This window comes from Taudactylus pleione, unplaced genomic scaffold (assembly GCF_031769625.1).
Source record: "Taudactylus pleione unplaced genomic scaffold, aTauple2 ptg001166l, whole genome shotgun sequence".
NCBI lineage: Eukaryota > Metazoa > Chordata > Amphibia > Anura > Myobatrachidae > Taudactylus > Taudactylus pleione.
In genome coordinates, this window is record NW_028285567.1 from 1,141,360 (window position 1) to 1,169,327 (window position 27,968).

The 27,968-nt window shown below is 42.4% G+C and overlaps 1 protein-coding gene across 3 annotated transcripts in view; it reads left to right on the forward strand.

The window, feature by feature from the left end:
• Positions 1-27,469, forward strand: part of DOK7 (docking protein 7) — a 205,724-nt gene extending 178,255 nt beyond the window's left edge. Inside the window, exons 10-11 of one of the 3 annotated variants that reach the window (XM_088462233.1) lie at positions 12,808-12,960; positions 25,315-27,469. In XM_088462233.1, coding sequence (XP_088318359.1) covers positions 12,808-12,960; positions 25,315-25,451 — 290 coding nt within the window. In that variant the 3' untranslated portion in view covers positions 25,452-27,469. Of the gene's footprint in view, positions 1-12,807; positions 12,961-25,170; positions 25,275-25,314 lie in introns of those variants that run through there. The other 2 variants (XM_088462234.1, XM_088462235.1) reach the window with 2 other exon arrangements.
• Positions 27,470-27,968: the final 499 nt, after the last annotated feature.

Consider the following 27,968-nt stretch of genomic DNA (forward strand, 5'->3'; position numbering starts at 1 on the left):
CAGTGTCCAGTCACTTTTGTCTACATAGTGTAGATGCAAATCATATTCAAGGTAGAATTTATCTTTTAGCTCAGTGGTTCTCATACTCGGTCCTCAAGACCGCACACAGGTCACGGTTTGCACCTCACCCAGCAGGTGCACAGGTGTATTCATTACTAACTGACACATTTTAAATGATCCACAGGTGGATCAAATTATATCACTTGTGATTCTGTGAGGAGACCTGGAAAACATGCACTGTCCTGAGGACCGAGTTTGAAAACTTGTGTTTTAGGTTAATGGAAACATGACAGGTCATCCTTATCTGAGCTCATTACTTAGACGTGGCTCTTCCCTGTCTAACCAGATATTTTATCGAGTAAGCTGTGCACAATGTTGCCGTGCACACAATACTGCTGCTCATTATACATTAATCCTCTGTTGAGGTCAAATTCGCAGACAGATATGGAAAATTGCCACCTAGTGGCCATTTGTAAAATAACTGCACTCATGAACCTCAGGGGGTATATTTACTAAAAGTCGATTTTGGTTGATGTTGGATCGATTTTTGGTTGATTTTGTGTCTCAGGGTCTAAATAACACATTAACGAACAAATGATGTTTGACATCTTTTTTTTTTTTTTCTTTAAACTATGCCAAAATATCGTCTCTAAGTGAATGTGTGATTTTTAGACCAAAAATCGACCCAACATCAAACAAAAATCAACTTTCAGTAAATATACCCCCCAAATCACACATTTACAAACAGAAGATTTTTGACATTGTTTAATAAAATTATGTCAAAAATCATCTGTTAGTAAATGTATGATTTAGACCGTGAAATACAAAATCGACCAAAAATTTACCAAACTTGACCTTTAGTAAATATACCCCCAGGACTCTCCGTGTAGAACATGCAACATGATAATGATTGATACTGGATTAATTTTCAGTATATGTAAAAATAAATAAATAAATAACACTAGTTTTGTAGGGCTCTTATTGCCGGGATGTAGTCAGCATTCCGGTGTGCGGAATGCCGATGGTCTGAATACCAGCGCTGAAATCCTGACAAGTCGGGATCCCGGCACCAGTATGCTGACCGCCGGCATCTCGAAGGTAAGTATCGGGCTGTTAGGGGGAGGTTAGGGTTAGGTAGCAGGGTTAGGGTTAGGCACCGGGGAGGGAGTGTTAGGATTAGGGTGCAGGGAAGGGGAGGTTAGGTTTAGGCACAAGGGGGAAGTTAGGTTTAGGCGTCGGGGAGGAGGTGTTAGGTTTAGGCTGCGAGGAGGTTAGGTTTAGCCACTAGGGGGGGAGGTTAGGGTTAGGGTGCGGGAGGGAGTGTTAGGGGTTAGAAAAATACTTACCTGTCTTCCCTATGGGTGTCGGGATTCTGGCTGTCGTGATCGGTAATCTGACCAGTGGCATCCCAACAGCCGGGATTTCATACCCAATCCCTTATTGCCAGGTAGCAATTCTAGAAGGGTATGTGTTAACTTTTTTCTAAGACAAACAAATAATTACTGCGATTGTAGTGGGTGAGGGAGACCGAGGATTATTATAATTATTATCTTATAAGGGACCACATTGCTCCTCATGTGCAGGCCGGGGTAGAACTGGGTATCACCACCAGGTTCCAAACTAAAACTTGTGAAGTCCCTGGAAATTCTGACTTCGCCCCTGACTTTACCATTGATCACAAGGAGCTCCGTTCATATGGTGTCTACAGGTGGAATTTATGTTAAGAGAATGCATCGCAGAGAAGTCTCTGTGCTAAGCTCACACATCTGAGGTTTACGACCCCAATGTGAATATAATTACCTTGTGATGCAGTTCTATGCCTTGCATCGTGTGTTTTGTGGTCCCCTTGTGTGCAATGTAATTGTCCTGATTTCTTTATCATGCACTGCTGCTATAACCCCACATTAATAGGATTTTAACCATACATTTTTAATTTCCCCTTTGTATTTGTCAGTCTTATTAAGAAATGGAATATGGTAACCCTCCCACAATAGGATGGCTTCTGTGTGGCCTTGTGGCACGGGATGTGTTATATACACATTCCCCTGTTCCCAGCACAATTAAGCACAGAAAATGATTGAGGTTGCAAGTCACTAATAACAAAGTAGAAAAGTACCAGGACAACATTGGAGTTTGCATTAAATACAGCATTTACTTGCGGCAAAATATGAGCCAGGCTGCATCTAGAGCAGGCCTGGCCAACCTGTGGCTCTCCAGCTGTTGTGAAACTACAAGTCCCAGCATGCCTTGCCACAGTTTTGCTGGGACTTGTAGTTTCACAACAGCTGGAGAGCCACAGGTTGGCCAGGCCTGATCTAGAGTGTCTAGGATATGCAGGGGGACCCCAATTACATATAGTGCTCACAACACCTTTCACCCGTGGGTACTCCAAAAAAAAGGATAGACCTTGGGTCTTATAAATATATTACATTGATCAACACTCATTTTATTGGCAATCATATTACAGCGAGTTTGGGGTAACTTTGTGGTGCTGATTCAGAATATGACATAGGATTTGCTAGATTGGCTGTAATTTTTGAGATACATGAATGAGAAGAAAAGCACAGTAGACAACTGGCCAATCACTTATATACGGAAGGGGAATATTCTAGATCAGGGGTGGGGAACCTTTTTTCTGCCGAGGGCCATTTTGATATATATAACATTATTCGCGTGCCCGGTGCCGGTCACGCCCCCTCCGTGTGACGTCACACTGGGGCTGGGCCACAATCTGCGGTGATTACAACAATGCCTGGAGCATCCTGAGGATGCTTCGGGGAGCTGTAAGGGCAGCGGCGTGACCATCTGAAGCATCCTAAGGATGCTCCAGGTGGCACTGCTGCATAGAATCTGGCTGCAGGGTGCCATTCTAGGGCCAGAACAAATGATTCCGCGGGCCTTATACGGCCCCCGGGCCTGAGGTTCCCCATAACCTGTTCTAGATAGATCGTGTAGTGAACACCTAGAATAATCGCTTGTCTCAACTTCTAGGATGTTCCAATAAATTCCCATATGCAGTTATTCATGCATTATGGCTAAGTTCCTTATTACAGGATACCCCTTATCTCAAGAACTAGAGCCAATTTGAAAAAACTCCTTCCAGTTTTGAATTGAGCAACCCCGAAATACCCTAAATTTGTTAAAATATCCTTGGCAACTAAACAACATTTTTTTTTTTTTGTTGGGCTGTGTTATTTATTACATTTTTTTTTTATAAAATGGCAAACGCCAGCATTTTGCATTGTGCTTTACAATTGGTAACAAAGCAGCAATAGAACAGTACTAAAACAAGTCTGGGGAATTACAGACCGTCATAGAGGTACGAGGGCCCTGCTCGCAAGCTTACATAGCCAATTAGGCATTGATACACAAGGATAGGTGCTAGCTATTGCGTATTGGCCTAGACTGATTACAGAGGTTCTTAGTGGCTGTATGATCCAGACTGACAGATATGTTGGTCTGAGGTCAGCGGGATGTGCGAGTGTAGAAAGAGAACATATGGAAAGTTATGTGTGGACTGTATAGAGAGGAGGTAAGTAGTAGAAAAGTTTATGGAAGTTATGTGGGTGGATCTGGAAGTGTCTCGTTTTATGAAAGTGTTACATCAGTTCCCTAAATACAAAAATGTGGCCTTGTATTTAGAATCACATAATAGTCCCTTTATACTTTATAGTATTATAAATGGTTATGATACTTTCATATAAACTCATAGTTTACAAAACTTGGGTTTTGTTTTGTAACACAACAATTTCATAGAATGAGACAATTTCTACATCACCTCTTCAACTCATAGTAAAGCAGGTATTTAATCCTATGTTATAGCATGTTAGCACATGATGTAGCAGTCCTGTATAAATGTATTGTACAGTTAAGAGGCAGCAACGTTGTAACATACAAACAGCAAGCCGCGTAGTAATTCTGTTGTGGTGATGATGCACATTGGTAGGTCATAGTAATCCGGGATGCAATCGAGAAACCGGCTGACGTGATCCCAACAGCCGGCTTCCCGACTGCTTTATCCCGGCGTGGGTTAAATGACAGGCGTCTATATTTAGACGCCTGTCATTTTCCCGATGCCGGGAGACAGGCGCCCGGGATCCCGATCGAAGGGATGCCGGGCGCCGCAAGCGGACAGCCGCGCGGGGGGGGGGAAGGTTAGGTTTAGCACACCCGGGGGGGACTTAGGGTTAGGCACCCCCCCGGGAGGGTTAGGGTTAGGCTAGGGGGAGGGAGGGTTAGGGTTAGGCACCACCGGGAGGGACAGGGTTAGGCACCCCCCTGGGGGACTTAGGTTTAGGCAGCGGGGAAGGGGGGGGTTAGAGTTATGCACTTGCAGGGGTGATTAGGGTTAGGCACTTGGGAGGGAGGTTGGGGTTAGGCACCCCTAAGGAGGGTTAGGGTGGTTAGGTTAGGTTAGTATATACTTACCTGAGGATGATCGGGATTTCCAGTGCCGGGATCTGTCCATCTGTCGTGCTGAATGCAGCCGGCAGTATTTCATACCGATTCCTAATAATCCAATATGTTACTATATAATCAAAATATTGTACAGCCCATGCTGCAGGGCCAGATTCAGCAGCGCCCCTGCTCGTCATCCGGCCCACCATCATGATGAGAGAGCATCATTTTCATCCTAACTTTCTTGAAGTGTAGCCCCCATCCATACACCCTGATTGGACAGTTTTGTCAAAGCCTATGAAGTGGTAATGGGAGCTCTGGGTTGGGTCTAACAGGCAGAGCCTAGCAGCCAGCTGGAGGGAAGGGGAATCTCTGTACCTTGGACACAGAGGTGTAGCGTGAAGCCACAGCGCCCAGAGCAAGCACTTGTTTTGCCACCCCCTGCGCCTTCGCCTCCTAAAGTGTGTGACCATTAAAAGTAGTGTTTGGAAGTTCACAGGCAGGATACAATTTAAGTAATTATAGTGCATGCTCTGGTTGTCAAATTTGAAATCCCCCTCTGACCTGACACCCCCCACCCCCACTCCCCATTTGGTACACTTACTTCCCACTCCTACTAGGCACAATTACCACCACCCCTTACTAATGGACACACTCACCCTTCACTGTACAACCCATCCCCCATGTATGTGCTGAAGCCTACCCGTCCCTCCACTGTAGTGTGCCTAGTGGACAGGCAACTTCTTTACTGGCCACATCCACACCAGTCCATCCCCAAACCCCAGCCTCCCACCTGCCACAGAGAGCCTCCTCTCCAGTCACAGTCCAGCTGCTTCCTTAGATTCCCGCTACGGTGATCCCGGCATCAGAGACCTGGCAGGAGAAGTTGGGATGCAGCAGAAGGGAGGACAGACAGAGACAGGACAGAGCAGAAGGGAAGTGGGACAGAGGCGGGATGGAGGAGAAGGGTGGAGGGAAGGAGCCAGGCAGGGGAAACTGTACATGGCGGTCAGTAGTGGCTGATAGGGGGCAGGGCCGGATTAAGCCTTTAGGGGGCCGGGGCACTTAAGACAGGTGGGCCCCTTCCCCGTTGTCAACACTGTTTGTGCCCGCAGTGTGTGTGCCTCCACCCCTGCATCTACACGAGTTAGCCAAATAGGTCCTACCATCACTGCTGCAGTAGGGGCACACATTATATATATATATATATATATATATATATATATATACTGTATTCCATAAAGATTAGGCGTCACTCCTGGATTAGTATAATAAAGAAGAATAGTCGGTGCTTTTACTTCAACGTTTAAGGGTCAAATCCCTGTCATCAGGACACACAGCAAAAAGTGACATACAGTGCAAATTTATACTTACAAACAGGTGCGCTCATCCTGCAGGGTGCAGCCCGTTCCTCCGGCGTTCAATACTCCACTTCCGGCCGCCTATCTTAATGGAGTGTATGGAGGGGGCTAGGCACCTCAGGGTGAGCACCCTGGCAAGATATTTTTGAGCTCAGTCTATTGAGTGCTGGAAATCTGGGAATATATATATATTAAGGATTCTCTCCACCCCACTTACCCCTTATATGATATATTTAATGTTCTCACCCCCATATCGTTACAGTTTTTCTAACTGACCTCTGCAGAATGGTGGGCTGTGTTTAGCTCAGTCCTCCTCCCAGAGTGCCAACATCAAGGGGCAGGTCAGTTCCAGAGTCCAGCCTCATGCTCCCGGGGGGGGGGGGATAATAATTGTGACCGGATGGTGCCCCCGGCTAGAGCAGGTGCCTGGAGCATGAGCTCCAATGGCTCCGCCCCTGCTTGGACATATATCCTCCAAATAAACTGTTCTCCCCTTGGATCTAGCACTAAGACAGAGTCAAAGAGCTTCATATCCCCTCCAGCAGCACCCCTGCAGCCCTCGCACCGGGTCACCCTTGGGTAGTGCTGTGTTAGGATGCACAGTAATGCTGGCACCTGCATTAGAGTCATGTCTTGTCCCAACTCAATCTTCCATGCAGGGGGTGCTGGGTTAGGAGGTTTCGTTGAGGTGATCCGAAAACTAGTCTCTAATACATACACACCCTGACACCCAGTCATGTTTGATGAATACTAGAGACAGGCATTTATTACAAGGAGTGCTCCGGCTGGGTGAGGCTTAGAGAGGGTGAGCCGAGGTGCACTTCCCCCCTCCTCTTTAGACCGGTAACCAAATAGCAGCAAAAAAAATTATCAGATGCAAAAAATTGGTCTTTTTTGCCAATTTTTGTTTCCGTGGTATCCAATTAAACCCCGTTTTTTACGACCGAAATTTTTCTGCCGCGATCGGGAAAAAAATGGCTTCTTGTCTCAGATTTGGTGATCTCACGAGCATACTGAGTCATTGCAATTCATAATGAACAATCTGCCTAAAGTTATTGCCCACCAGCCTTAAGGACAATCACAACATTTATTCACATTATTTGACATCTATCAAGCATCAGCCTAAAGTTTTTGCCCAACAGTCCGAGGGTAAACTACATGTTTAAAGTAACAAAATAGAACTAAACAAGTACCTGCAAACAGTTATTGCCAACAGTTATTGCCCACCTGGAATCCTACAGTCATCTAAACGTTCTCCACATAATATATCAATACTAGTTTAACATATAGTTCTGTATGGTTCATAATCCTTACACATCCACATTAACAATTACACATTAATTACCATAGAGCACTAATCTCCTGCCCCTCCTCGCCCCCCCTTCCCTTCCTCCACCCAATTTTACAGTTTTGGTTTCTCCTGTCTGAGGCAGGCGAAACAAAATCCCTGATAATTGCCGGCACGGGGCTATTTGGATAACGGCCTTAAGGGCCTATGTATCAAAGCTTGATGAGAGATAAAATTGTGAGAGAAAGAGTATTAACCAATCAGCTCCTAAGTGTCATTTTTCAAACACAGCCTATAAAATGTAAGTTAGAAGCTGATTGGTTGGTGATTTATACCTCACAATTTTATCTCTCATCAAGCTTTGGTACATAGGCCCCTTAATCAGGCTCTGGTTGTAAGTAACACTGTGTGTGGAAACTTTTGTCTCTGTTATTTCGGTTCCCAGTGGATCATTGCTGCAACATCAAATATTCAGGATATTAGAGCAAATGAAACCCAGACCATTTATATTCAGGATGAAAGTCCTCTAGTTATTAGATGTAAAGAGACCCAAACCTCTGGGTTAAACATCGAGTCAATCTCCCAGCAGCCATATAACTGTGCAGATTGTTTATCACAATATGAAAAATAATGGTTTGTAAATTAGGACCGTGTCACTTTCCGCATCAGAAATAAATGGTTACTTCACACACCAAGGAGTTCATGTAGGGTCAGAAAAGAAATGAAGACTTTCACAGCCTGGAGTTCTGACAGCACTGTAACTGATCAATGAGTAAAGGGAACTTATTCCACAATTGTTTTCTGCTGCAGGCCATTACAGTACAGAGCCTCGAAAGCTGCTCATCCTGGGGAAACATACAGTAAATCGTTTTTAGAAAACTATCATTATATTGCTGAACTTTTCAGTGGAAAAAAATATTGTTTCAGTGTTTTTTTTTTCTCTGCATTTTTATGATGCTCCTTATCCGCAGCAAAGTCGTTCTATTGTTTGTTTTTAAAAGTGCGGCTACATTTTGTATTTGCATATGATGTAGAGAAGGTAATTTGCATGTTGTTATCTTTCCCTCCACTGTCAGAGTTATAAGAACAGAAACTGCCACTCGGTGCCTCATTACATGCTATGGGCTTCTAGAGACTGAAAAACGTCGGTTTGAAAAGAAAAAGAGACTCTGAATGTTATACTCCGGGCCGGATTATAGGGAGGGCGACAGGGGCGATCGTCCCAGTGCCCCCAAACATAGGGGGCCCCCCCATCTGTCCCCAGCACCATCAGCAGGTTTTTTTTTATTTTTTTATCTTAACCGAGCCGCGCCCGCGATTAAGCCCCGCGCCCTGCATTTGGCCCCAACCCCTTAGTCTGCTGCTGGCCTGCTGCCACTAAAGTAAGCAGCACAAATATATATATGTGTTTCTGTGTCTACACTAATGTATATATGTGTTTCTGTGTCTGTCTATATGTGTGCGTGTGTATATGTATATATATATATATATATATATATATAGACACACACACATCAGGCGGGCAGCTCAATGTTGCTTGTTTGCGTGTATGTATATATAATGTTAAAATATATACGTACATAGGTATATACACATATATGTGTATATATATATATGCATGTGTGTATGTATGTAAAAGTTATGTATAAATGTGTATGTATATATATATATATATATATATATATATATACACAACTTTTATCGATGGGGGCCCCCACACATTTGTTGTACAGGGGCCCCCACAGTCCTTAATCCAGCCCTGATTAAATTTTTTTTTAATAGCTATGGAACCTTTTTTGCGATGTACAATTATAGGGAAACCCCCATTTAATACCCCTCTGATTTTACACTTTTTTCTTTGCCCTCTCATTCCCAAATGTACTTCAGTGGGCGCATTCCATCATTTTAAACAACCTTTTAATTTGAATCACACAATTTCGCCAATGCAGCTTTATTGTACTATCATTGTACTCTATAGCATACTTGTCTACTTTCCCGGAATGTCCAGGAGATTCCTACATTTCTGGGAGAGTTCTCCCAGCAGAGCGTGCCGAGCTCCCGCACTAGTGAAGTGGTTAGGGACCGGGCTTTATGATGTGGATCACTGCATCATTGTGTCATGAATTTCCTTGTGTCGCTACATTTCCCATACTCGCTCCATCGTTCTGCTCCTACATGACCTCCGGCTCAAAAATATTGGCAAGTATGCTAGTATTGTATACAGGTCTGGATTTATGAAATATTATATATTATACTAGCATTTGCCTGCAGCTTCTCTCACGTGGTTGTCTGTTATTGCTCAGCAGAACTAATTATACAAAGACAGCAGTGGCATCTAATATTGATGTATATTTTATACTGTTGACCAGGGATTCCCAACCACGTTCCTCAAGGCATACTAACAGTCCAGGTTTTAAAGATAGCCATGCTTGAGCACAGGTGACTTAATTAGTACCTAAGTTATTTTGATCTAACTGCCTGTGCTCAAGCATGGATATCACTAAAACTAGAACTGTTAGTGTGCCTTGAGGACTGAGGTTGGGAATCACTGCTGTAGACATTGATCACAAAATGTCTTTGTAAACAATAAGAATCCACAGTTTTCTATTTTTTTATGTAAATCACAAACTCCAATTCAAGGGGCAATCAATCTCACAGTCCAGTCTAAGTTCACTTTAGTCAAACAAATCTTATCTTGTAGATCCCAAATCCGTTGCTACTTAACCTACAGAAACACTGAAAGGTTGCAAGTAACATGAGCAGCGACTCTATGATATGTAGTATTTGTCTTGGTGTGCCATCTACTGGATTGACATATATACTGCAATTTCATAAGTCAAGATAAGCTGCCTGATTAGTGCATAATATATAGTTGGATTTTCCTGCAAAATAGATCTTGAGATATATATGTATACAATACATATAGAAATACATAGATATATATAACTGTTTGCGTTTGGGGTGTGCAACATATGTATATATTGTGTATGTGTATATATTATATATATATATTTAAGGGGTCGATCCAATTAGCCTCGGTGATCTCGCTGGCACGAGTCATCGTGGCAATGGCCGCACTTTATGCCAGCCTGAAATTGCAGAATTTTGTTTGCAGCCCCTTAGGGCTGCGAGCAAAATTCCACAAATTTTGGCTCAGAGCGGGCCACGAAGGGTGCGAGATACTGGTCCGTTGCTGGCATTTTAACTCTGTTGCAACGGCAACTTGCACCCTTCATGGCTAATTGGATTGACCCCTTAGAGTCATATTGGTCTTGAAGAGCCTGTGCCAATTCTGATAAAAAAAGGTTTTGTCTCCATAGTGTATCAACAGTCCCTAAAAGTATATACAGTATGTCCTCCCAAAATTATGTTTATATACATCTAGTTATTTTTGGCTTGATAGTTGCCCGGTTCCTAAAACTGTGCCATTTGGGCATGCCATAATTGTACATAACAATAGAACATTGTTCTGGAAATTCCAAATCCAAACTAAAGTTGTTCAAAATATTTAAAATTCTCAGCTATAGATGACCAATCATTACAATGCTTTCCTTTGTTGCGCTTTATACATAAATAAATAAATAGGGATAATAATCAAAAGGATGAGAAATATATATATATATATATATATATATATATATTTTTTTTAAAGTGCGGGTGAGTTGATTTCCATCAAATGTTTCTGATTTTGTTTTTGCTTTTTGTGTTATGCTGTTTTGTGTTTACAGTTTGTGGTGTTTGGTGCGTTCTGCAAAAGAGGGGAAGGCATGAATAAAGCACCTGAGTCTTCACTGTTGGGCCCTGTGGTAATGATTATGTGAGGGGCAGATGACAGTTGATTTGGGGATGGGTCAGACCTTTCTAGGCTGCACATGTAGTCCTGTTTTTGCAGGTCATGCTCCCCTAGGCATGTGTGCTCAGCACTAGCTTCTGCAGATGACATGCACACATCCTACGGGGGCCTCACTGGAAGCAGCCATACTGGAGCCTGATAACCCTCTTGGTAGCCCTGGCTGTACTGTATGCATTGCAGGACAAGGTGGAATGTGGACCCCTATCCCATTAACCATTACCAGACCCTCCAACATGACCCATTCCATTAGGTACAAAATACTCTGCTCCTGGACTTCCCACCTAATAGATGATTGTAGACACCTGTGGTAAAACACCTTTCTCATTAATTAACTGGTTCAGCACAGGTGGCTGCAATCAGAAATTAGGTGGGAAGTCCAGGAGCAGAGCAATTTGTACCTGGTGGAACGGGTCATGTTGGACGGCAGGTATTACCACACACTGTACCCAGCAGTGCATATAAAGATGACTACAATACTGCATTTATATACTGATATTAAGGTTTTTTGGTGGGAAATATCCATTAATGAGTTGTTGTTTTTGCCATTCCCAGGACAATTCAGAATTCATCATACTTTGGGGAGTTTAAAAACTATGGATTTTGCGTGTAGAGCATAATTTAATAAATTGAAATTTAAGTATCAAAAACCTAAAAAAATAATTAATTCTAAACAACTTTTTCACTGCCAACAAATGAATTTCATTCCTAAGTGTAGTGGTACATTTTTGTTAATTATTTTACCGAGTATAAGATTGGAATTTGATACAATCGCTATACAATTATAACCTTGATTTCTCACTGATTATACCTGTCATGATTGTTTGTTTTACATGTTACAGCTATATGTTGAAGTCCTTCCCTGTCATGCTCTTTACTTCCATTTCATCATCATTCTGAGTAACTCTCTCTTGCCTCCATTTTGTTTTTGTTCACGCAACCTGGGATCTACAGTAGGAATCCAAGAGGCTGAGCTTAGCTAATATGCAAATGTGGACACTTCTGAAATCCCTATTTACCAATCAGTATGTAGCTTTAAATGGTCCAATACAACTGTCAACCTTAATAGTTATCTTAATGGGTCATTTCTTTTAGTCAGCTATAAAAGTGCTACTTGCCCACTGGTGTACTGGTACAGCTCATAGTAAATAGCCACAGAACCCTCTAGTTTGTTGAACACAGTTTAATATTTTGTTTTACATTACTAGTAAGCTGCTTTTTCATGATCTGTTGTTTTGATAAATTATTTTACAGTATATGACTTGCCCAAAATTGTACAATATTAACTGTTCAGCTGACTCTATATTAATATTGGACCTGATTCAGAGATGCAAGCTAACTCGTTGGTTAGCGCACATCTCCGATGGTTTAATGGTGAACGTGTCCTGCAAACTCACTCGCAGACCCCCTCCAAGGCGTTTGGGGGCGTGACTGGCCATCGTTCCCAGAGACAGGGGCGTGTCACCCCGTTTTCCAGGAGGTACGAAGCCAGACTCTGCATAGGTGGACGCGGATTTCCTGGCCTCGCAGCTGCCAGGACCTGGCCAGGCTGTGGTAAGCTTCAGCTGCCGCAGCCTGGCCACAGGGGCAACCATTGCGATCATAGTTCACCATGGTTGCAAGGGTGATCCTCAGCCTGCTACCTCGCCTAGAAACACACAACCATGGTATACAGTATTTTTCATTGCAGGGAGATGTACAACACTGGTATATATATTTTTTTAATTGTCATTGCAGAGAGATGTACAACATGGGTATATGCTATTGTTCACTGCATACATGGTAGAAATCTCAGCAAGCAGCCTGAGCTGCAGACAGTGTTGATCACCACTAACATTCGCAGATGTGAGCTACAAAAAGCTATGCCACAAGCATGAATTAATCAGAATATGTCTGCTTCATCTGGCCAGCAGGGGCAGCAGATTATCCAGACGAGTCACTCTTTTCTGACCGACCTCGCAGTGAGACAGCAACTTATGTAAATATTCCTATCAGCCCTACATCAAAGAAACAGCTCCATTACATGGCATTAGAACTTCAAGATCCTAGTACAGGAATAAGAGGTAACATCCATCATCCAAGCAGATCATTGACTCGTCATCATGACTTATTGTTAACCTCCTTCATTACCAGGGGTCCAAAACTCCAAGGATCCCAGGGAGTACTGAGACTGTGCCTGGAAATTTAGCCATGGCCCACTGTGTTGGATTTAACCTGTTCGTGCAATAGATATTGACCTGCTTCACGTTGTGACACAGCCACGCAGAAATATAATGAGGCCAACAGCCGAATAACAGGCCTGAATAAATGGATTAACATCGTTCAATAATTTGAGTTAAAGTTTCCAGGATGATTTGTCGCTATCCACCCGGCAGTATGAGAACACTCCCCACCCTACCGCTTCATATCATGCCATCCTGCCTTGTGATTGACAGTCCTATTGCTCATGCAGATTGTAGTGCTGGGACTGTCCATTGCAGAGAACAGCAAGTGGTGAATAGATAAAACAGGGATATCCATACTGCCTGTTTGTAAGTGACAGGTTCCCAGGACGGGATGTACTCAGCATCCCGGCGCGAACAACTAGGGGAAATAATAAAAACTCACACTTCAGCAGTTGCATATACTGTAGAGAATCGTCTGACCCAAGCTACAGTATATTAAACAGAATAGTAATAAAATATTATTTGTATTTTAAGGTAGACATCTTGTATACGTGAACTACATTAGTTGAACTCCTTTTTAGCAGTACAATTGGAATCACATAACTTTTTTATTATTCATTTTATAATTATTATCCTTTATTTATATGGCGCTATAAGGGATCCACAATGTCTTAAAATGTACATAAACAGGAACAGTATGAACACACACAAACCACAACATGACTTACAGGACAAAACATAGCAGAACATAGACAAGGTATATAAACATTGCTACCTCAGTAGTCATAAGACCCAAATCAGCAGTGGGACAGCAGTACTGAAAAGTTTAGTGCTATTGTGGGTAGTGGGGAGATAATGATATAAATGAGGGAAGGAAAAGCACAAGAGAAAACAGGGCCCTGTCCGTGAGAGCTTACAATCTAAAGATATCTCATATAATTTCTGAGATGCAGCCAAAGCACTGGGCGAAACCGTCTAAAGAAGCAGATTGCAAAGAATTTTGGTTTCTCCACCTACAGATTAGGTGTATCGAAAAACAAAAATTTCAACAGGGATCATGAACATAGAAAAAGAACTGGGGGTTATGAAACAATTCACACTTCAGTTGTAGCTCGCTTCTGTTTACTTATTAATACAATGAAACAATCTTTTATCAGGATTCTTGCTGTTGTTTTGGTCCTGAAGCCATTAATACTGACAGACTACACAGCTGGAGAAGTGTATGTTAGTGAAATGGTTTGTTATATTGACCTTGACCTTAGAAGACCATAGAAGACAGCCATAAAGTCAGAGGAGATTATGAGCTACACTTAAAGTCAATTACAGACAGAACAACTAAGCTCATTAAAATAAGAATTACAGACATAAATAGTCATCTTCCACCGTGTTATTTAATATCTAAATTACCAGTGCTGTAAAAATAACTCACTTTAACCATTGCAGCTCCCCTCAGCACTGTCCATTAGCCCATAAAATCTGTACATAGGCTTATAGATGTAGAAATATTTGACTATATTGCTTGTAAGGGGTGCACAACCTTTTTGGTCATGGGGCAGTATTTGGAGATCGTACACATTGCAAGAGATCACAATAAAATGTAACCAAAATGCAAAATACATAGGGGGCGATTCTTTTTATTCAGTGCGCTACCTCAGGAGGCTGCGAGCAGAAATGTCGGCGCTGGTGGGTTCTCCAACTCTGTAGTAAAAAATCCCCCATCATCTCTGTAGTAACACATCCCCCATCACCTCTGTAGTAAAACATTCACCCCATCACCACAGCAATAACAATCCCCCCTTCACCATGGTAAGAACACATCCCCCAATCACCTCTATATTAACACTTCCTCCCATCATCTCTGTAGTAACACTTCCTCCCATCACCTCTGTAGTAACACATTCACCCCATCACCACAGCAATAACACTCCCCCATCATCTCTGTAGTAACACATTCACCCCATCACCACAGCAATAACACTCCCCCATCATCTCTGTAGAAACACATTAATCCCATCACCTCAGAAGTAACACATCCCCCCTTCACCTCTGTAGTAACACATTCACCCTATCACCTCTGTAGTAACACATTCACCCATCACCTCAGCAGTAACACACTCCCCCATCACCACGGTAGGAACACATGCCCCAATCACCTCTGTAGTAACACTTCCTCCCATCATCTCTGTAGTAACACTTCCTCCCATCATCTCTGTAGTAAGGGTGCATATCCACTGCACGAGAAAAATTAGCGATTGAACGATTACGTAATCGTTATCGTTCAATCGTTCATTAGTCGTGCAGTGAATATGCCTGCAACAACCAGCGATCTGTCATCGCCTGAACATGCAGGCCAATCTGCCGATAACGACAGGTTGTGCATGTTCGGGGATGAGGGAGGGTGCCTGCACTGAATGACATATCGTTCAGTTTGGGCACAAAGGACCTCATTCAGAGTCGGTCGTTGCGGCCGCACAGTCGTACACCACCGATGTTTGCTAAACTGCGCATGCGTAAAGTTCACAATGCGCGTGCGCAAACTAGCTGCTACGATCAGAAATTTCTCTCTCCTTGAACACAGCCAGGTCGGTAGTTTGAGTAACAGAATGAGGCGTTTGTGAGTGGTAACAGGGGAAGGTGCTTGTAAACGGGGGAGTGGAGATCCGAACGCAGGTGTGCCTAATTATGCGAACAGCGTTTTATGGGAGTGCATAATTAACAAAGTAGTGTCATGGCACACGTGACATGGGTGGTTTGTACACTGACCTGATCGTAGTGCTTAAGAGAGGGTATGGTCAACCTTAAGCTCTACGACCAGTTCCGATGGTTACCGATGGTCTCGATTAATCCTTATATGGCCGGAGATGATGTGTAATGTGTACGAGAAGGGGCCGTATTTTTTGTCTTACGGCCGCATCCTCCCCTTGGTTGGCAAGCTAACGATCCGATCTTAAGGACGCAACTTGCGAGTGCATCATTTGCATATCCGGCCCCTTTTCCCTTACGACTGTGCGGCCGCAACGACCGACTCTGAATGAGGTCCAATATCCACTGCACAGGATGATGAACGATTGAATGATTACAATGTTGTAATCATACAGTCGTTCCACTCTCATGTAGTAGATACGCACCTTTACACATCTCCCCGATCTCCTCTGTAGTAACACTTCCTCCCATCATCTCTGTAGTAACACATCCCCCATCACCTCTGTGGTAACACATCCCCACACAATCTCTGAAGTAACACTTCTCCCATCACCTCTGTAACAACACATCGCCTCTATCCCCTCATCACCTCTGTAGTAACCCAGTCCCCCATCACCTTAGCAGTAACTCATCTCCCATCACCTCTCTAGTAACACATTCCTCCATCACCTCTGTAGTAACACATCCTCCAGCACCTCTCTAGTAACACATTCCTCCATCACCTCTCTAGTAACACATTCCTCCATCACCGCTGTAGTAACACATCCTCCATCACCTCTGTAGTAACACATCCTCCATCACCTCTGTAGTAACACATTCTCCATCACCTCTCTAGTAACACATTCCTCCATCACCTCTGTACTAACACATCCTCCATCACCTCTGTAGTAACACGTCCTCCATCACCTCTGTAGTAACACATCCTCCATCACCTATGTAGTAACACGTCCTCCATCACCTCTAGTAACACGTCCTCCACCACCTCTGTAGTAACACGTCCTCCATCACCTATGTAGTAACACATCCTCCATCACCTCTGTAGTAACACATCCTCCATCACCTCTGTAGTAACACATCCTTCATCACCTCTTTAGTAACACATTCCTCCATCACCTCTGTAGTAACACATTCCTCCATCACCTCTGTAGTAACACATCCTCCATCACCTCTTTAGTAACACATCCTTCATCACCTCTGTTATTACACTCCCCCCAGCACCTCTTTAGTAACACATCCCTCATCACCTCTCTAGTAACACATTCCTCCATCACCTCTGTAGTAACACATCCTCCATCACCTCTTTAGTAACACATTCCCCCATCAACTCTCTAGTAATATATCCCCCCATCACCTCTCTAGTCAGAGCTCCAGGTGTCTGAGCACCCTGTGCCGGCCCGTTATGATGCGCCGCGCATGTCCGAAATTGGGGGCGTGGCCTCATTACCATAGGCTGCGCCCCCTAAGTCACGTCATTAGGTGACTTAGCCCTCTCCCGTCAGTGAAACCGGGATGTTGGGGAGGGGTGCGCCCTCTATGGGTGGCACCCCTGTGCGACCGCACTGGTCGAACACCCCTAGAGCCAGCCCTGTCTCTAGTAACACATCCCCCATCACCTCTCTAGTAACACATCCCCCTATCACCTCTCTAGTAACATATTCCTCCATCACCTCTCTAGTAACACATCCTCCATCACCTCTGTAGTAACACATCCTCCATAACCTCTTTAGTAACACATCCCCCATCACCTCTGTAGTAACACATCTCTCATCACCTCTGTCGAACATCCCTAGAGCCAGCCCTGTCTCGAGTAACACATCCCCCATCACCTCTCTAGTAATACATCCCCCCATCACCTCTCTAGTAACACATCCCCCATCACCTCTGTAGTAACACATCCTCCATCACCTCTCTAGTAACACATCCCCCCACCACCTCTGTAGTAACACATCTCTCATCACCTCTGTCGAACATCCCTAGAGCCAGCCCTGTCTCTAGTAACACATCCCCCATCACCTCTCTAGTAACACATCCCCCATCACCTCTGTAGTAACACATCCTCCATCACCTCTCTAGTAACACATCCCCCATCACCTCTGTAGTAACACATCCTCCATAACCTCTTTAGTAACACATCCCCCCATCACCTTTGTAGTAACACATCTCTCATCACCTCTGTCGAACACCCCTAGAGCCAGCCCTGTCTCTAGTAACACATCCCCCATCATCTCTTTAGTAATACATCCCCCCATCACCTCTCTAGTAACACATCCCCCATCACCTCTCTAGTAACACATCCCCCATCACCTCTGTAGTAACACATCCTCCATCACCTCTCTAGTAACACATCCCCCCATCACCTCTGTAGTAACACATTCTTCCATCACCTCTGTAGTAACACATCCTCCATCACATCTGTAGTAACACATCTCCCAACATACTGTATAATACTAACTTACAATGATATGAGATCTAGTATTGGAAATAAATAATATTATTACCCAATTGCATTTTTTTTTTCATTTTACAGTTTTGTCTTAGAGTACGCGAGTCTCCTCTGGCCTTTACTGCCCGCTGCCCCAGTGCCCCCCCCCACCGCTCTGCCCCTATCCCCTGCCGCCGCTAAGGAGACACCCGCCCCCATTCTGCACCTATTCCCTACCTCCGATCTCCTCTGTCCTGGCCGCCCCCACTCCCCCTTCACCTCGCACAGCACCACAAGCAAGTCAGGAGGTTTGAAGCGCGCATGCGCAGAAGAGGAGGGCCTTGCCTAATGAGGAGGACCACAGGAGAAGACTGCATTGCTGGAGCCCTTGATACACATCGCAGAATAGGTAAGTATACATGAATTGCTACTTAGGCAACCTATATCATATAAAAATGACACCATATATAGTGATAAGTAACAATTCAATGTCGCAATTATAAATGCATAGGGGCATATTCAATTGGGGGCGAGAATAGCAAAAATCCCGCACCTGCAAGGTTTTTCCTGCAGGTGTGGGATTTTTGCTATTCAGTTAGGTGCGTGTTTTTTCCTATTTTGAGCGCACCTCCAGAACACGACCAATGTTTCCTAAAATCCACAATTTTAGGAAAAAAGGTCGGGAAATGCTCTGGGACCCCGGTGGCACCCCTCCTAATGACTAATTAAGTAATTGCACGTTACACTCACCTTCCGCAGCGCTGTCTTCTGCATCCAGTGTCCGGGACCTGGTCTCCTACAGCAGCAGTGAGTATGTCAGTTTGTGTGAGTGTTTGTGAGTGAGTGTGTGTATTCAGTGTGAGTATGCCCCCCGTAATGGACGCTGGGAGAACTACCTCTCCCAGTAGCCTTTGTGCCTCTCTGGAGCATCCCAGCAGCCCACGGGACTCCCAGCAGCCCCCTCCCCAGTGAGAAGACGGAGGGAAGGCCACCGGGAGCCTCAGAGACCACCAGAGACCCCCGGGCAGATAAGTGTAATTTTTTTTTAATGCGGTGCAGGTTTTCTTTAATTGGATACCGCGGGTATCGGGAGCGCGCATACCCGCTTTAATCCAAAATTGGGTGCGAGGGGCGCAAGGTTTTTTTCTCGCTAAACCTCAATTGAATATGCCCCATAGACTCCTTAGATTGGATCATTCATACATGACAATCTTTTTGGGGCAATACATTAGTACCATCGGTCAACACTGCGGTACACTCTGGTGCTGTGTCCAGCTATACATGTCTCTAGCACCCTGCTGAGGAGACTGTTGAGAGAGGAAAGCAACTTTTTAGAAACTCACAGGTAAATTTGCAACCTGGGCTACCAAGTAAACCAGGAGAGAACAATAAGGAGAAGTGGGTGGTCGACTGGGGGAGAAAGATCAAAGAGTATGAGTAGAGAGAAGTGACCCTTCGACTTAGCCATGAGTAGGTCATTGATCATTTTAGTGAAAGTAGTCTTTGGGGGGAGTGTAGAGGGAGTAAAGTAGGTTGAGCACTTGTAGACAAGCTGCTCAAGAGATTTGGAGATTTATTTTTCTTACAACTATTGAGTGTAGAGACGTAAACCTGTTAATTTCTGCAAGATTAATTTACTATTAACAGCTATTGAAATCTACAAAACATTGTGCTGAAAGCTGAAAGCACCTGAACTTTGGGGTACCAAGTCAAACCGAGTCCTGGCTCGGATCAGTTTAGGGTTCTGAGTAGAACTCGCCAAGTTCGGAACTCGGATCTAAAAACCAGATCTTGCGTGTTTTGAATTGCATTTTACTGATTCATTAGAAATGTGCGTGGACAAAGATGTTTGGTTTTGGCAAAACCACCCTCACATTTTATGGCATTGGTAAAACCACCCTTAAGTGTATTGATTTGGTTTTGGATTTATTTAAAATTGATAAAAACAGCTAAAATCATGAAATTTGGACCTGTTTACATGCAATTACAAAACCCGAGGTTCGGATTTTACACCCGAGGTCCTAACTTACAGCATGCCCTGGTCAGGACTCAGTTCTACTCGGAACCCCAAAAGTTTTGTTGTGTATGTTTTTCAGGAAAACTGAACATCTCTAATGTAAACCCCTCCCTCGTGATTTCAGGTGCTGTGAGGTGGTCAAAATTGACTGGAAATGAACATGTCCAAGTTACATGATTTTAGTTGTTCTCATTAATTTTTAAAGACAACCAAAACTGAAAACCAAACCAAAACTCTTAAGGGTGGTTCTGTCAAACCCATAACCAAAACCAAAAATACGACAATGATTTAGAAAGAAATCGAAAACACAGGAGTCTGCACACATCTCTAACAAATACTTGTACTGTACATATTGCAGAATACTGTATATCAAACTTAGGGGTCTATTTACTAAGCAGTGTTAGGAGACAGAGTGAAAAGTGATAAGGTGCCAGCCAATCAGCTCCTAACTGTCATTTTTCAAACACAGCCTGTGAGATGACAGTTGGGAGCTGATTGGCTGCCACCTTGTCACTTTTCACTCTGTCTCCTAACACTGCTTAGTAAATAGACCCCTTAAAAATTAGAACTCCTCCGAGGATACTTTTTCATGCAGATATTTTCTTTTAGGAATTACATACAGTGCTATCAGCCATGCAATAGTGGATTTCTAAGGTAATGGTAACAGGGGTCGTATACATTGTGGCCATGTAACAGTCATAGCAAGTAACTCTTACAATGAATTTTGGTTGAATGTAATTGAATTATTTTGAAAGGCCAGGTGTCCAGATACCCTCACCAATCACAGGCCAATGGAGTAGAGTTTTTTCTTCAGATTAAGTTTTTAATCTATAGATTGCTTCAAGGGAATATACGGTAGATGCCAGTTTGGGAGAATGTGGTTTGTAGTTTAGAAAGAGTTTTAAGGTCTCACACAGAATACGGATAATTTGTAGCACACAGAAGTCTGACAATTATGTTGGGGTTTCAATAGAACAAAACAGACTTTTTCCAGGAAGCATATTGAAAATAACGATTTACAAACCACCATTTAGCAGTAAAATAAGCTATTTTAGCCTGTCAGTATACATGAAAGACAGCTCAACATCTCTAAACTAATGTATCTCAGTACATTTATAGCACTTCTCAGAATAAGAAACTTTCTAGGTCACTGTCTACTCAATTCTGCACGTGGAACGGAAGAGAAAGCGAGTTGTGATTATTCAGACAGGACATATTGCTGCTCACCTTTAATTTACTTGGGGTAATTACATTGAATTTCAATTTCCTAGCCATCCACATTTATGCAAACTGAGATTTATCCAGCCGAGAGTGATTATATGATATCAGAAAATAATGAGTGATAATTCTCTGCATAAGGTAGGAAAACAGTGTTTATTTTCCCAGTAATCATTATAATTAAGACCTGGGAATTAATAAAGATTGAGAGAGTCTTTTCACCAGTCAAGACGCCCATTTTCCCAAGTTACCGCTGAGAACATTTTCTTCCTAGCTCTAATGAATATGATTAATAGAATGAGACCATTAGAATTGATGTGTTCTTCCTGACATTAGAACATGGAGACACAAATAGACTTGTGTGTAGTAAATTAATTCAGTGAATTTGTAAAAATGCTAAGAAGCTGGATTATGTATTATCCCTACTTTGTATGTGATTAATAAGACCTCTTTCCAGACTGGGGGTTGTCCAGTAGATTTTAAGTCTAGAATATATGTTTTTGAGCTTTTCATTGATACAGAGTTTTTGCTTAGGATCTTTTTGTATCACGGCACTTAATCGGGCCCGTGGGCCTGATTCAGACCCGCTCAGACCAGGCTGCCGATGTTTACAATCTGCACATGCGTATGCATCGCAGTGCGCGTGTGCGAACTACCCTATGTGATCGGGAAGCGTTCGCTTGCTGCGCATAGACAGCTCCAAGCTAGACTGCCTGAGCATCTCAAAGCCGTTTCAGAGGCATGCATAATTAAGACGCAGCGTCGTCGTATGCGTCACATGGTTGAAAATCACACTCAAGCGCTCGCAGTGCTTGCGGTAGGGTATGGTCAGCCACAGTGCTGCGATCGCTTCCGATAATACTCGTTGTTACCGATGGCTGCATACACATCCTGGAGAAGACCTACATAAGTGGGCATCTTAAGACAGGCTGCTGGGCATCTGCATACACACCACGATTGCACGCTAAGACATAGTGGGCGTGCTAATGCCTTGCCGTGCGATCGCGGATTTGCATACGTGCGAATGCATCTACTGAGTGGGTCTAAATCGAGCCCTATGTACTAAGCCTTGGAGAGGGATAAAGTGGATGGAGATAAAGTGCCAACCAAACAGCTCCTTACTGTCATTTTTCAAACACAGTCTGTAAAGTGACAGGTAGGAGCTGATTGGTTGTTACTTTATCTCCATCCAAGGCTTAGTACATAGGGCCTGATTCAGACCCGCTCGCGAGCGCATCGTGTTCGCAAGCGGGTCGATAGTCAGCCAGTGCGCATGCCACGAATGTGCGAGACCCGGAGCGAGTGAGAACTTCACTCGCTCCGGGGCTCGCTACAAAACAGAGTGCGGCTGTCGATGTTGATCAACAGCTCGCCCCGTTTTGTAGGTGGGGAGGGGGGGGTGGCTGGAGAAACGGAGGCGTTCCCGAAGGAACGCCTGCCCTTTGTGGGGGCGGCCCTACTGACATCATTCGTGATGTCAGTAGTGAACTTCCTGCTCTTTTAGAGCAGGAAGTTCAATCGGGTTGCGGGAACCGAGACCCTACCACAAGGGTCTCGTCGCAAGCCCGATGGTTGTGATAATCGCAACCATCACCAGGCCGCTCGCAAAAGCTGTGGGTGGTCACCCACAGCTATGCGAGCGGCCTGGAGGCGGATTTTTTTTTTAAAATCTGCCCTGATTCAGAGCAAGCGCTCGCAAATAGCGAGCGCCTCTGAATCAGACCCATAGACCCAAATGTAATAGTCCAAAATGTACAAACTTTACAGTCATTGTGGATTATTTACCAGCATGGGTGCAGAGTTACACAGTATGATGAATGGGGATTTTAATTAATAGGATTGTTCCATGCTGTAATGCGTATGTGGTTTACCTGGTTTTTGTAATTTCGTTGTTCTTTTATAATAAAAAAAAAAGTATTTATAACCTGCAGCAACCAATCAGCAATTGGCTTTTGTCTGTCTATTACAAGTCAGATAGTAAAGCAAGTGTCTGATTGGCTGTTTTTGCTCAGTGCTAATTTTACACCTACATCTATGCCTGTACTGGTGCTATACTGTCTGATTCTTTCGATAGACTTGATAAAAGGCAGGAAGCCTGATGTACATAGGAGCCTCTTTTACACAATGCCATACTAGTATTTGTAATTGTGATAAGGTCCTGGTTCACACAGATGTTTGTTTAGATGTTAACATTGGCTCATAAAGAAATCTATATTTTAAGTTTGGTGGCCTTATAAGTTCTGTTGAACATATTCTATAACATTAACTTATATTTTGTAGTTTCTGTATTACTCTAGTATAGGAATACCGTATGTACTGTACACACTGATATATTGAAATGGTATCAAATGTTAAGCCCGTAACATAATTAAAACACATAATATTCATAACAATTACAGTAATCACCAAGTTCCTACACATCCCTGTGCCTTTTGTATCATTGTTTATTTGTACAGTGCCACAATCTTACGTAGTGCTTGAATAATAGCATATTTTAATAAAACAATACCAAGATGGGGAGAACATACAAACTCCTCACAATGACTCAGTAAAGCCGGCTACACACGGTACGATGTGTAGCCGGCGATGCGACACATGGGGCCTCATTCAGACCCGCTCGTAAGCGGGTCGATGGTGGGGCATTGCGAACACGCGGCGAGCCCGATGGTCGCGACCATCACCTGGCCGCTCGCAAAAGCTGTGGGTCGCCACCCGCAGCTTAGTGAGCGGCCAGGAGGCCGGCTGAAAAAAAAAAAGTGGCTGCCCTCATTCAGAGCGAGCGCTCGCTTTTTGCAGGCGGCTCTGAATGAGGTCCATGATCCGACGGCCGTCATATTGGGCGGTCTCCACACACGCAGCATTCTGCTGCCTGACCGCCGGATATGCTTCCCCCTCCCCCCCATCTGAAGATGGCGAATGCTCCCGCAGTCAAGCTCCAAAAATATAATATTTTCGGAGCTTGATGAATTCTGTCCCCATACTAGTGTAGCCATTCCGCAAAAGGAAGGTAAGTAGGAGATATCTGTGATATCTCCTGCTTTACCCTCTTGATGAATGGCCCGATAACTTCATTTTTACAATTGCAGGTGAAAATGTGCATTTGCACCTGCTTTTGTAAAAATTAAGTGATGATGATGAATAGGCCCCTTTGAGTTCTGGAACCTTATAAGGCTGACTTTTAGCAAGGATGGAATTACATTGTAGTTTTATGGCACAGGGGTAATTTCAAAACCGATGTTACCTCCTGGAAAGCAGTCAGAAAGGTCTGGTTAAAGTAAATGCTCGTTGAATAGTGAGATGGAATTAGACAGAAGTCATTTATAATTTCTTGTATTTTCACATTGATTTCCCCTTCCCCTAGAAAATGTTAATATACTGTAGTTCCTACACCTCCTTGTGCCTTTAGTATTATTGTTTATTTGTATTGTGCCACAATATTATTTAGTGATAAAATCAGAGCATACGCTAGAAAAAAAAAAGATGGGGAGACCATACAAACGCCACACAAATAGTGCACATTTCACATTTAAATATGTCTATCTCCTGTTGACCATGGGTGTTATGAATGAAAGCGAGAAATTGCAAGACAACGCAGAATGTGAAGACAGATGGCCATTTGTCAGTCTCACACAGCATGCGGAATGAATATGATACTCAATACTGTCATTTGTAAGACTCATCTTTGTAATGCGCCTGAATCTATTTAAATATCTTTGTACTCAACCTTACTCTTCATTTTCCCTAACAGCTCCGGTTGAGTGAAACTGTAATGACATTGGTGATGATCTCCTAGGAATGCTTCCACTATTACAAATCTACAGTGCTTTAAAAAAAAAAAAAAAATTGCAGTATTTGTAGACCAACATAATTTTTTTTTATACATATTTTCCAGGAGGGGGCTCCACCAAGTACGCTCAGATAGACATTACCGCCACTGAGACGGCACATAAAGTGGGATCTCAGCATGCTCAGTCCAGGGAGGAACGTCTGCAGGAGCTGGAACAGAAAAGAAAAGGAACTCAGCAGTGATGTGATGAGAAGAGCCGTGTGTGCACCTTTAGCTCTGGTGCAGAGAACCGCAGTCCTGTTAGTACTGGAAGGGCTGGTTCTACCCTTAGGTGCATGCATTTACCTTGGCGGCCCAATCTCACTTTTGGGCCAACTTTGGTGCAGTGACTCAGTAAGTTTCATAGAGTGCTGGAACTTTATAAGGCTGATGGTCCTCTTAGGACGACTTTTAGCAAGGATGGAATTACAATGTAGTTTGATGGCACAGGGGTCATTCCAAAACTGATATAACCTCTTGGAAAGCAGTCAGAAAGGTCTGGTTAAAGTAAATGCCCTTTGAATCTTGAGATGGAATTAGACAGAAGTAACCTATAATTTCTCGTATTTTCACATGATTTTTTTCCCCTAGAAAATGTCAATATAGTTTTGTATGCATAGCTATTATAGTGTATTTACTATTTATTTGTTTTTGTCAACTTGTATTATTTAACTTTATTTGCATATCATTTTATACATGAAGGTGTTCTGCCACATACCTCCTCAGTTTTATTGTCTTACATATAGGACTCTTTTTGAAGAAAAACACAAATTATTTCCGTACTATTGTATTAATTAATTAATATCATATTTCCTGGGGCATTTATGTACAGTATCAGTGTTTGGTACATTTTTAACATTTAACAGTTCTTTTTGAGTACACGTGACTTTATATTGTTTTAACACAGGAAAATAAGTTTTTTTTGTACTGTGTTCTGGTGTTGCATGTATGTAAATAGTACACAATTAAGTAGCGGTAAACTGCATATTATTTTACTGTGATATGAGGAATGTAATTTTAAACCACAAATGTTGCAAACGTAGAAGTATTTCGGTGTAAATAAAATCCCTAAGGGGGACACGAATGAAATGTGTGCAATACTTAGCAGTTCATTGTGTTTTTTTGTTTTCTATTTTCATTTGCACCTTTACAACTTGATTTGTGCATTGCTACACGTTTGTGTGTCTTGCCTTTTCTTGTTCAAACTAATTCTACCTAAAATGTGGTGGTGTTGTTTTGACATGCATAGCTAAATTTTCAGTAATTGGAAATGTAATCAATATTGTTTCTCTGTTTGACAGTAGCAATTTTTTTACTTTTCTATGATGCTAAATTAATTTTATAAAACAAAAGATTGCAACAGATTTACACATATCCCACTATGCATTCTGTTGTGAATAGTTTAAAAAAAAAAAAATTAACTAGTGCCAAAAAGAGCATGCACACTTTAATGAGACCGTGTAATTCATCATACAAACATTGATTTTGATTTTGTTTATTGATTTGTTTAATTTTATTGACAAAATTGTGATATCTGTTTAGCTTACTCTGGACCTTCATTATATATTCAAACATGTAAAAAATTTAATTCTTAAATTAAAACATTTCCAGCAGATAATACAGTATTTTCAATAGCAAATAGAAAATGTGAAATCACTGGTTCATCATGCACGGTTTTTATATAACACAGAATAGGCAAAATTAAGGTTTGTCAGTGTTTGGTGTTTATTTGCTAAGCAGTCAGGAAGTACTGTAAAGGCTAAAATTTAAAAAGAATGATGCTTCCAATACCTGTGACACCAACTTTCAAGCATGAAGGAGGAAGCGTGATGGTCTGGGGCTCTTTTGCTAGATCCCGAATTGGCGACTTGCACAGAGTGACTGTGCACAGGGTCACTGAGTGACAAAATGACTCTATGATTAGTTTTTTTTTATCTCCAGTTGTTTATTTTTTTCTAGGTTTTAATTTCAGAGTATAGAGGGACATTTAATTGTGTACTTTTCAATCAAAACTGGATAAATGGGAGTGTTCTAAAACTTTTCTCTGGTAATGTACATTAAAGTTTTATGTACATTTGGCAGTCATCTTTTTTATTCATTTTTTTTACATTTCTGAAAGAGTAGAAAGAGACAGGAATTGTGTTGAATTTCGAGTTGTATACTGGGAGATAGTTGCAAGTAATGCTGTCATTAAAGTGAAAATATGTACATTATGCATTGTTTCCGTGTTTATATAGTATTTTAAATCAAAATTTACAAATGTTGCATAATGTAATTTTTTTTTTAGATTTTTAATATTAAACTTTTCCTATTTGTTATGTTGCATAAAAGTAAATAATTCAGTACTTAAAGTAAATGTCAAATATTACCTCATTACTTCATATAGAAATCCAGCTTGCTGCTAGATCAATATATAAAATGATCACACTGGCAATATTTTTATTTATAGTATACACTATATTAACAGTAAAGTGCAGGGTTATTTATTTAATGACTTAGAAGGGTTGACATCAGTAAACCCTTAGAAAACAGCATGACTGGGAACTCTGTTAAGCAAAGCTGGTGAAATCATTTTATTAAATATACTGTAGGTTCTCCAACCAGGTTTATTATATTAAACACAGATACTATATAACAAAAGATATCCTTATTAGTTCACACATTTAAATAAATTGTAATTATTAATAGTATTTATCTTTATGCAATACATTTAAATTTTT